At 39.1% G+C, this 12453-nt stretch overlaps 1 protein-coding gene across 2 annotated transcripts in view; it reads left to right on the forward strand.

Moving 5' to 3' along the window:
• LOC148423123 (diacylglycerol kinase eta-like) overlaps window positions 1-12453 on the forward strand; it is a 64990-nt gene that overhangs the window by 19879 nt on the left and 32658 nt on the right. For both annotated transcript variants that reach the window (XM_088415636.1, XM_088415637.1), the window contains 2 exons: window positions 8571-8675; window positions 10761-10893. In XM_088415636.1, the coding sequence (XP_088271762.1) occupies window positions 8571-8675; window positions 10761-10893 (238 nt within the window). The remainder of the gene's footprint in view (window positions 1-8570; window positions 8676-10760; window positions 10894-12453) is intronic.

The following is a 12453-nucleotide window of genomic DNA, read 5'->3' on the forward strand; positions in this document are numbered from 1 at the left end:
CAACTGCTATAGGCTCCAGTTCTTCTATGATCATTCTAGACCAGGGGTGGGCAACTCCGGCCCTCGCAAGCTGTTGTCCTGCATGTTTTCCAGTTTCTCTCCCCAACATACCCGATTCAAACCATTAGCTCATCAACAAGCTCTGCTGGAATTTGAAAATAATCCTAATCATTTGAATCAGGTGTGTTTGAGAGAAAACTGGTACACATACAGGACACCGGCCCTCGAGGACCAGAATTGTCCACCTCTGTTGACCATGCATATTGATAGTGGGATTGGTCACTTAGGTTCCCAGTAAAACCCCAGGCCTGCCATTGTTTATTTTGTTCATGTTTTTGTGCAGAACCAAGTCTGACATTAGACTTGCACAACCTCAGTATAGTCCCACATTGCACCTCAAATTTTCGGAGTGCTCCGAGGTCTACTCATATATAAGCACTTGCCAACCTGCCAAACGTGGGTGAATTCTAAGCGTGGCTGGTAAATATAGCATTTCCCTTCCTCACTTTGGTAGGATATATTTTGAATGGAATACCTTGCCAAGATTAGCCAACTGCTAATCCATGTGATGTAACTGGAAAAGCTGTGGCTAACTGTTCCTTGGCTAACTGGCATTTGCGACGGAGCCTGAAAGATTAAATGAGCATTTCACAAAAAATACTAAAGAGGAACAGTGATATGTATGTGAGCATCTAAGAAACAATCTTGTTCTTTCTGACAAAACAATGACAGTCATATTGGTCATAGAGATAGTGTGGAACATTCCCATCAAATACAATTTAAAAAATGGTAATGGTAATTCAAAATATTAACAAAATTAATCCTAATTTACTAATGTATCAGATGTTTTTAATTTAACGTATTAATAAAATTTTACTTAAATTTTAAATAGAGGCTCGTGCTTCTGATATTGTTGAGGTCAGGGATTCTCAAACATTTTGGAATTACGGACCACTTTTTAGAAAGCAAATTTTCAAGGACCCCCATTGCAAATGTTTGCAGAAACAGAAAAACAATAATTTAAGCCACCCTTTTTATTCACCAACATATTCAATTGGGCAACAAATATATTTGTTACTTTTCAAATACTGCATATTGCACACTTCCACATCACAAATTGGGTCAAGTTTCCCCAAACAGGCTCCTGCCAAATATTTAGTGACTAAATAATCAAGCACTTTGATTTTGATGTGGATTATGTGGGTCTATTTGACAAATTTAAAAATTATTACATTTAGAAAAATATACTTAACTAGTTCAATTGATTGCTTTATTGAAGAGTCATGAATACGGTCACAACTGAATATACAATAAAATCCCAATTTAATATAACATAAAATGAAATGAACCCACATTATTTCACAGACCCCCTGCAGTCAGGCCACGGACCCTCAGAGGTCCGCGAACCCCACTTTGAGAACCACTGATTTAGGTCATCAGAGAAGGTTCTGACTGCACACAACTGATTTAAAAAAAAGAAGTAATAAAAACTAAAACATGTAAAAGGATCCCTTTAAAATCTGCAATGTAGCGATATGGCTTGACAGATCATTCCGATGTAGCAGGGTTTCATGCTAATGTGAATTATTGACTGGGCACTACAATCGTTATTAGACAGCTTTAGCACCATCTTTTCATGTTGGACATTTAATATTTCAAATGTTTACAAGAACTTCTAAACATTTATGTGTCCAAGTAAATGGCATTTTTACTTGTCTTTGCTTATCGTCAAAACAAAGTGAATGGCATAGGAATAGATTGCGAAAGACATTTTTGTCAGGCTATATTGTTAGTTAAAAATATGACATAAAAAGTATTTTTCTTGAATGTTATTGGATCAGACAAAAGCTGCTTAACTCATTTTCATGATTTGTTTGTTCAGGACAAACACAGAAAATAAGGGTGTAAATTCAGAATTTGCTTTTCCGTTTTTCATTTTCATTTCATATGATTTGTTTTTTGTTCTGTCATTTTCTATCTTTTCTGCATCAGCGGGTCAATTCCTATTAGTCATATGTACAAATCTTCTATTCCACGAACTTCTATTGCATTTCTAAGAAAAACAAGGGGAAATAAGATTTGAGCAGCCTTGGTAGAATTCTACTCAAGAAAATTACTGTATTTTTTGGACTATAAGCCGCGACTTTTTCCTCATGTTTTGAGCCCTGCAGTTTATAATCCAGTGCGGCTTATCTGTTTTTTTATTTTTTGTTTGTTTGTTTTGTTTTGTTTTGGGGCTAGCCACCAGCAAGCAAATGTGTGTATCTGTTCGAGGTGTCAATTTATGGAACAACTATCAAATAGAACTGAAAAGATGTGAATCAACGGCTATGTTTTAATTCACCTAAATGCATTTCTTGATACTTCATAGGTAATGTTTTTCCACAATTTCTGCACCCAAAGCCACTAAGCTAGTTGACATATTGTTCAACATTGTATTTGTTAGGTATGATAGAATTGTGTACTACTGAAAATTTAATCATTTTCAATACTGTATTATGATGCAGATGATTCTGTAGGGCTGATTAGACAGATATTTCCAGTGTATTTTTAGTTAATGTTGCAATTGTATTTGTCATCTTCACTTGGGGAAGCACGGCTGACATTCCCAGGAAGTAAGCACCGCGTGTGATGTAACAAACCTGAAATATCAGCAGTGAGAACAAAAAATAGCTCAGTTCTAAAAATGTCTTCACTCATCCTGGGTGATGCTATTTTAAGTAACATGGAGGCGCATGAGGAGGAATTGTCGTTGGGAGAACAGTACCCTGAGGAGAGCGTGCGGCTATTTTTATCCCCATATGCCTTGAAATGCCTGCATGGGAAAGACCTGTCGTCGGCTGTATCCGTAAACGAGATTAACTGTATCCCCAGCACATGTGAAAGCGTCTTCAAATGTGGGTGTGTGCAGCAGGCTTAATAAAAAAGCCTGCGTGCCTAAAGAGTATGGAAATGGACGCTGAGCATCAGGGTCTCATTAAGAAGGGTGGGACTTGAAGTGGGTGGCAGGGGCGGTGGATGTTGGTGATAATGATGAAGGAGAAAGCCCAAAATAGAACAGAAGGCAATTTCCAATGTGATTGGTGGGTGCTAGAACTGAGGAGGAACTGGTGAATAGGGAGGGAAATCCTGCAGTGATGCTATGTGGCTGCCTGCATTGTGAAAGGTAACACGGCGTCCCAAGCAAGAGTCGAATACACGTGCCTCGAGAGTCACGCTAGTCGACAGGCGGAGGCAGCTGTGGGTGTTAGACTTCATTACGGGAAGTGTTGCAGAGCTTGGACGGAGAAAGATTTTCTGTTTGTGGTGCTTTCATCGTTCCTGTGATGATGTGTCCCAGCGCCTGCTGTGCAGGTGAGTGCTGCCTAGAGCCATGTGAGAGCTATAAGGTGACACAAAGATGTTTCAGCATGTGTTGCTGCTCTGGAGAGAATTTTTTAATTTTAGTGTTTTGGTGTTTATTCCCTCAAGACTTTCAAATGGAGGGCATTAACGACACGGGTGGCTTTATTGCAGTATGCAGGATTCAAAGAATGACTAATGAGTAGTAGCTTACCTGGGAACTTCAAGTTCTCATGCTTGTGTGACAAAAGGCCACATTTTTGTTTTTTATGACCATCATCCGTCTGACACATGGGGCTCTATATTCGTGACCGCATCACCGTTAATAGAGGTGGTTTAGACTCGAGTGGGTGGGCTGCAACGCTGTGGGAGTGGTCACAACCGATGTCAGTCAGGCTCAATCAAAGAGGCCCCTTTCATTGCCTATAACAGCGGTACACCAGTCACACATTTGAGTCATGACATGACCGAAGAATATTTGCACCATGAAGTTGGCAGTTGGAGCCATGAAACATGCGGTCACATCGTGAGTTTGTCTACCCATTAATCTATTTGCAAATAATGTCATTGTCTGTCTTCCATTTGCATACATGCAAAATGCAAGCATTGCTCCATTTACTCATATACTGTACACATACATTACATACATGCATACTTTTCTATACTGCATTCAAGTCATTGGTTTCCTGCAGCATATCCCAGCTGTCTTCAAGAGGCGGGGCACATTCCTGATTAGTACAAGGCACATGTACTGTACCACCAGTTTTTAAATGGGGTACCTCCTGCAGTGCTTTCAAGAGAGTATGTGAGATTTTAACTGGGTTTTTTGCAGGTAACAGCAAATCCCATGTAGTCCTTTCCAATGCAGTCACAGTAACAGTACATTTTTGTTTTCAAATCAAGAGCAAATTAGTTGGAATTTGAAGCAACTTATTCCTAAATTGTATCTTGGCGAAACTTTGAATACCTTTACTTTTAAGTTTTAAAGGTAAGCACATGGTCATTAGTGAAAACAATTTTCCAGCGCACAAGTGAAGAATGATTCACACGATCAGTCTTCTGAAGTTGCTGAGTAAAATGTGCCTAGAGATATGACAAATGTAAGTCCAAAGTTGATTAAATCATAAAATAGATCGCTAGGGATATTTATTGTAATTCCAAAAAGGTTCAGAACCACAGCTGTAGGCTCACTCACTTTCTAAGAAAAATTTTGGGTTTTTTTAGTTAACTTCACACACATTTTTATGGAATGTGGGAGTCATTTGAAGTAGCTCTAGGAGACTCATGTAACCACAAGGTCAAGATGCAAACTTCATCCAGGAATTTAGCCTTTGAGCAAGGCAAACAAACAAAAAACTAAACCGTAATGCACTGGAGCATGACACTGCTGCATGACATTGCCACATAAATTCCCCAAGATCTCTCCCTGATAACTGCAGCAAATACTTTAATATTTAATTTTCGTCTCCATATATTGAAATGAGCGCTCAATGAAGAGCAACAGAGAAAAATGATGAGGTGTGAATACTTAATGAAGCACCATTGCTGTGGCACAGACAAAGCACCTTGCAGTCCATGTGAGAAGGAGGGCTCAAGCCCCCTCCCAACCCTACAAACCCGAATCCCCATCACAAACTCGGCATGGATGATCCGCCTCCTCTCGCTGACTCACTCGTTCTGATTGGATCAGCTTGCGCTGCTCCCATCACCCCCTTGAAATCACTGAAATGCACCTTCAGGCTTGTGCACGTGCTCCGCTGTTGTGTTATTTCTTGCCGTCGATAGTAATGAGGCTTCTCGTCACATACTCACACAGGCAAACACACACATCTGAAAATACGCGTAGACCCACACAAGCACGCACATTCAGTTGTGAAGGTCACTCATCAAGGGAGGTTCTCCACATTTGAGGGATGCCTGCAGCCAATTTGGGAAACAGCTGTTCTTGCTTCCCCCGGCAACCAATCACTGGCGCTTAAATCAAACACCAGCAAGGAAACGAGGACACACACACTCGCATACCCAGTGAAATTGCACATGCCTTTGGCTAACAGTAAGCATCACGACAGAACACTACATATAAATTGGGCCAGGAAATGAAAAGTGAAGAAAATGTTGATTCGGCACAGAAGCAACAGTATATGAGTGAACATTTTCTGTTCTAACAGCCAGGAGTGTTCTTATTACATGGAGTATGGACTTAAAACATTTCCATGAGGAACCCCACATTAAATTGTTTCTGACTGATTATTTTGGACAGTGTTTAACCATCTAAAATCCATCCATTTTCTATAGGCACTCATCATCACTAGGGTCACTGGCATGCTGGTGTCTATCCCAGCTGACTATGGGCAGTAGGCGGGGGACACCCTGAACTAATTGCCAGCCCTTTGCAGGGCACACAGACACAAACAGGCACTCATGCACCCATCAGACCTCACGACAATTTAGAGTGTACAATACACCTCCCATACATACATGTTTTTGGAATGTGGGATGAAGTTGGAGAGAACGTGCAAACTCCACAATGGAAGGCCGGAGTGAGTTGGGATTGAACTCGGGACTCTGCACTGTGAGGCGGGCGTGCTAACAACTCTTCCACCAAGCTGCTCTATATCTAAAATCCTGAATGCCGTATACTTTTTAACTACGCGGCAAAAACAATTGTAACACCTGGTGACGATGTGATGTGCCGACTGTGTCTGAAAACCTTTGCCTTTTCATCCAGGCCAGGTTTTCCTTGATATTATTGCTACAAAGAGTCAGGTTCAACCTTTACACATCTGATTAATTATTTTTGTTGCACTACCTGATTTTTATTTATCCATTGACTTCTTGGAATCACACCTAAAGGCAGGATGCGCCAAGTAGCCATGTGCCATGATTCATTAGCAGGATGCTTGAAGGAGAAACAATAGACAAAACAATCTCTTGATGGACAGACAAAAAAAAAAAAAAGATTTTAAAAAGGAGACTTCAATGAAGTACACAAACACATTTCTAATCCAACCCTATCATTAACCAAAGTTGAGGTTAGTTGTTGTGACAGATGAAGAATGATAGGCCACAAGTATTTCAATGAGGGGCCTTCGGGAAATGCCATCAATTTTCCACTCAATGGTTTAAATAGCCGAACATTCTATAAAAGACTTATTGGTGGACTGTCATAGAAACAAGCAATGCACATTCTATGATTTGCAAATGGTGGTCTCCACTTACACAATAAACAAGGGTAAATGCTAACACGATTAGCCTGGAGGGCATTTAAAGGGCAATGATCGCACAGACACATGCACGCAAACACATACGGACACATACATGCACATACAAGCACAGAAACACACAGACAGGGACATATACAGGTTGTTTTCAGATGTCAGCGGATATTGATTAGCGCTCAACCGACCAATTGATTGCAGTCGTTATTAAGGTGATTGATGAGAGGCTGTTTCTTCTGATGGTTGCGCCACTTATTCTTCAATGCAGAATCAAGTACAATCAGGAGATGGTTCGCCAATAGTGATCAATGGCAGAATTTTATTCTTGAGTCCTTTGACCGCAGATTTGTGGAGTAACATTTTTGGGGTAACATTCAAATGGAATACTATTTTAACCCCTTGCATTTAACAGAAGGCTGAAAGTTATACCCTTCTTGTACCTGGTTGCTTTGACTTTGATTTGATCCCTCGCTCCTCTTTCAAATCAATAGTGTCCTTACAGCAGTGCTTCTCAATTATATTTTGCCAAGCACCCCCTAAGAAAGAGAAAACTTTTCGCGCACCCCCTCCACTTGATGCACTGACTATAAATAAGATTATTATCTATAAAAATTGTGTAAGTATAGCTAAACCGGCATCCTTTTTAACATAGGCAAAAGAAATAAACAATATAAATCAACTTTCAACAACTGTTAATAATTTTCACTGCGTTTACAATATGTGGGTCACACTAGCCACCACTAGCCATTCAACCAACACAGACTATCCAGCGGGGTCGACATCTCCACAAGTGGTGACAATTGAACAGTACCCTCCGTCGAGAATCAACAAGCACAGCTTTCATTCATTCTATGAATGTCACAGCCAAACAACTGACAACTGTCCACAATGGGTCCACATTAAGGACAAAAGTCACCATATGATTAAAGAAATGACAAAAATATCAGAAAAAGCTTGTGTGATGGGCATTTTAACCACTTTGGTTTGGGTGCTGAGGCAAGGCAAAACACGACAGCTTTTTATTTTTTTATATTTCACATATAAGACAACTAACTCATTGTGCATCACCTTAAAGCATTGAAAAACAGAGATACTCAAACGTAAACCTAAAAGTTCTGAGACACTAAATTATTGAACGTTTGTAGGTGGAATTTTTTTCTCATTCTTGTGTGATGTTCATCTTAAATTGCTCAACATTCTATTCAGGGTCTCAGATATATTTTGTTCTTCATAAAGCAACACACATGTTCACTGGGATACAGGTCTGGACTGCTGGCAGGCTAACATTCCTCAATTGAAACATCAAATATTTCTTTGTAATGTCTTCAATGACTTTTGATTGAAAAAGATTTGCAAATCATTGCTTCAGTGCTTTGTTTTATTGACACAATTTCCCAACTCCAATGGGATTGTGTTTTTAGGAACCGGCTAGAGTAAGTTTGGCTTATTGAAAGTACGACAAGCTTTTGTTTTCATTGAATTAGTTTATAGGGTCATTCTGTTTATGTGCCCATTTTTTGATTGAGACAGAGTGATTTCACTTAGTCACAGTGAGAAGATGAAGAGTGTGACGGGATGAGAGAGAGTGCATCAATAAGTGATGTAGGGCTGAGAGGTTGTGTAGTGTATCTGTCGGGGAGACTTTAAACACACACACACAGACACACAAGGGGGTGGGTGGAAGCTCTTATCCTTTACTGCGTTTCTTCGCCTGTCAGCACATATCTAGCCGAGAGCAGTGTGAAGCGCTAAGAGCAAGGAGAGAGGGAGGGCGGAGGGAAAGTGCTGGAGCAAACTCAAGAAGGTGTTAGGGGATGAGAGAGCAAGCGTTAATGAGGGAGGGTGAGAGAGAGTGAAGGGAGATGGTGAGGTGGGTTGGGTAGAGGCAAGTGGGTGCGCCTCATCTTTTTCCCTGCCTTAAAGACAGAAACAAACGCTCTCTCCTCAGTCGCACCCGCGCAGAGGGAAGTATCCGACGCCTCATCCCCTCCTACTCATCCTCTCTTCCAGGTGATCACCCCTTTCCGTAGGCTCATTCTCTGTGCCGAGAACCGGAAAGAGATGGAGGACTGGATCAGCTCGCTCAAGTCCGTCCAGTCCAGAGAGCATTACGAGGTAAGGACAGGCATCCTCGGAGAATGTTTTTATGTTATCTGTACGGTTTTTGGATAACGAGAGAACTCGACCAGAGACTTGATACCTTTGGAAGTGTCTGACCTTCTAGAGACAGACAAGTGAAAGTCCCATAGCGGCAGTGCGACACAAAAGCACAGTGATGCGAATGTGCGTTGACTACAATCAGACATGTCGGACAACTCTGGAGAACTTTTGATTTCAGATTTGGGACGCTGCTTTTTTTTTTTTTTTTTTTTTTTTTAATATCGAATAATGAATAAAAGTGTTGACAGTGCTGGAGCGCAAAAGCGGCTGCGATTTTAGAGGGAGATCTTATATAAGGGCACCCCCCTCCTCTATCCTGCTTACTCTGTTTTCTGCACTGCAATGCAGCTGCGCCCCCAGAGCTTGCACGGGGGGTACACACATGCAAACACACGCAACGGCAATACGATCGCATCTACTGTATGTGCATCAAAGCAAGTTTCAAAGTGAATACATTTTTGGAAAGCAAAATATCCACAGTAGGTTAAATGGGGACGCCCACTTGCTGAACAGGTGTCCATTTTGTTCAATTCTTGACTAGCATAGCGACATTCATCTGCTTTTTTTTGGTTTGTTTTTGTTTTTGCTTGCAAATCAAACAATTCACAGATTTCTTCATTTTATTTAGAAAAACCGTAACTTTACACATGTATCACTTCATTTTTAAGACATTATACACATTCACACTGTGAATGACGACATTGACGCTATACTCCATATTCTGATTCCATAGAAATGGAAGTCGCAAGTTGGGCTAAATTGTATGCATCTACAACTGTGCATTTTTTTTTTTTTGTAATAGACAAACTCATCCACTCACCAAATGATTTGGTGGCACACTAATTTACTTGATGTCAAGGTTATCGGGTTTTTTTTGTTTTGTCTGTTTTTTACTTTGCCATTGAATTGATTTTTTTTTATTTTTGTAATGTATTAAAAATGTGTTTCTAATGAATAGATTTGGTTCAAAATGGCAGATTTCCCCATAGTGTTCTTCTTTATATTTTAAAGTAACTTTAAAACTATTGCAGCATTTAAAGTAGTTGATCAGAGCATTTTTCATACATTCAGAACGCCAGATTTGCTCTCAATTATTAAATCATTATTACAAGATAGTTTGTACCCCGCAATGCTGCCCAAAACCAGCTAAGATAGGCACCAGATGCCCCTGTGTGGGCAAGCAGTTAGGAAAATGAATTGATTGATGGAAATTAATAAAATAAATTTATGTTGCCATCTCAGCCCAGGAGTTAGTTCCGCGAAAAATAGTTGGCGAAATAATTTTATCTCCTTTTTACTTTTTTTAAGGCACAGTTTGCCGCAATTACATTTCTTCGATTAATTATAGCTTAACATGATTCTATTACTACAGTATGTAGTGAAACATATTTCACTCCATACTCCTGACTGCATATTTGGAAATCTGACTAACTATGGATCAAATGTTTCAACGGACGTTTGATACATTTTTTTTTTTTTTTTAATTAGATATCAATGCAATGATTCAACTCTTGAGTAGTCACTCATTCCGATACCAAGTACAGATACTACTAATAGTTTTGATACACAAAGTTTCCCCCAGAATGATAGATTATTTTAAAGAAAGACCTACCTATTCCAATATAGCATTTTCATTAACATTATTGGCTAAAAAAATAATGGCAATTCCCTTGTCTTCTAATTTGTGATTTGAATTTAGTGATCATAAAACTGGTCCAAAAGACCAACATGTGACCAGCATGGATATGGCTTAGCGTTCCACAGCTGGTGTCATGTTTTATTTTACACAGCAAATTACTTGATAATGAATAAACAGCGTCTCTGCTGGTTTCAACCAGGTAGTGAAATCCATCATGCCTAAGGTACTTATATGTATAAAATTTAATATTATTGACAAAATTCTTGATGATTTGATATTTGATCCTGTGCTATTACTGATCCATTTGTTTTGTGAGGACAATTATGTGCAATGTGCTTGACTTGTTTGTATGTATTCGCTATCCCGGTGCTGCCAACCTATTCTAACCTCTCCTTTGCCAGACGGCTCAGTTTAATGTGGAACATTTCTCAGGGATGCACAACTGGTACGCCTGCTCGCACGCACGGCCCACCTTTTGCAACGTCTGCAAAGATAGCTTGTCTGGGGTCACGTCTCACGGTCTCTCCTGCGAAGGTATGTAAGCACATGCCAAAACACACGTTTACTGTTGACGACTTGACAAATGAAAGACACGGTGGATGATTTTTTTGCCAACAATAAAAACCCAATGCTTCATTGGGTGCACATGCACAATCTAATGTGAGATACTAAAATTCTTCATTTACTAGGATGAAAATGCTCAGTATCTGTCGTACCTTAATATGGTGTTTTTGAAATTTGTGGTGAAGAAATCAATTTAATCATGTTCTTTTGCCCACATAGCGCAAACGTGGCAATTCTGCCCACACATTCTCAGCAGAAGTATCAATTTCATTTTAATTACATAGACTTTACAATATATTTACAAGAGTTTTGAGTGTTGCCATTAAAATATTACTATGTGGCAATGCATATGACGATGATTCATTCTGATTTAAAATAAAAACATCTCATTTGGGTGTGTTTTTTTAACAGCTGGTTGGAATTTCATGTTGACTGACGATTTGGACACACCTCTACTTTTCACTGTTTTCGTGTAAAAGTATTACTTTGGTGTCATGTTGTTGTACTAGGTGGCACTGGACTATGAGAATTTTTATTCAAACAAAATTAGGACTAATCATTAAATTGGTCAATTAATTTGTTGATTAATCAATCAACCATTTAAGTCGAAAGGTTTTTCTAATTCTTCCCTTTTAAACACGTTAACTGGACAAGTAAAGTTGTTTTCTTTTTATTTCTACTGAAATATGATCTGCTACTTGTTTATACATGTTGAATAATTAAACAATTACATTAAAAAACGCAGTTTAACTGCCATCCCTTCATTTAAAATACATGACAATATTTTAAATTGACCATGTAGAAAACCCACAAACATAATTTAATTATAATTTTTTCTATTGTCAGAAAAAAAGCATAAATGTTTAATGTTTTTCAAAGTAAATGCAACTTTTATTTTGTTTTTTTAATTAATTTATTGTTTGTTTTATTTCAACACATTCAACACAAAACCAGCAAGTCCTTTCATGGATGACCATTGATCTAAAACTTTCTATCAAAAAACAAAAATTTGGAGCATTTGGATTATTAGTAAAACAGTAAGCAACGATTCGCAAAAGTAGTGCTTCGTTGTTTGTCATCTATACGCATGAGATACATTTTTAGCAGCCTTTGATCACTGGTAATTGGTTGCTGGGCTCTGCTGAAATCCTAACAGCATGTGTCCAAAAGTAACAAATAGCTCAACAGTGTAAGATACATTTTCATTTCACCGCTCCTCATTGAAAGTCGGAAATGTATCATTTCCACATATTTTCATATGTAACATTTCTGTAACATCACTGCCCTTTTCTAAAGTGGTGCACATATCACAGCATATCACGCAAACATTTCTCTTGAAGTTAAAATGAATGTGACCTGCAGTAAACACTTGTCTGTCTGGTGGCCATCGCGAGTCGAATGAACACTGACTCGTTTGTTTCACGTGTCTCTCTGCATTAATAAGACCTGCCAGGAGATGATCACGTCAGTAATGTTATATTTCTCACTGGTGTAAAGTGTCAGTGACAGGTAGCAGAACTTAATGAGCAC

Source organism: Hippichthys cyanospilos, chromosome 5 (assembly GCF_059441005.1).
Source record: "Hippichthys cyanospilos isolate Australia breed blue-spotted pipefish chromosome 5, RoL_Hcya_1.0, whole genome shotgun sequence".
Lineage (NCBI taxonomy): Eukaryota > Metazoa > Chordata > Actinopteri > Syngnathiformes > Syngnathidae > Hippichthys > Hippichthys cyanospilos.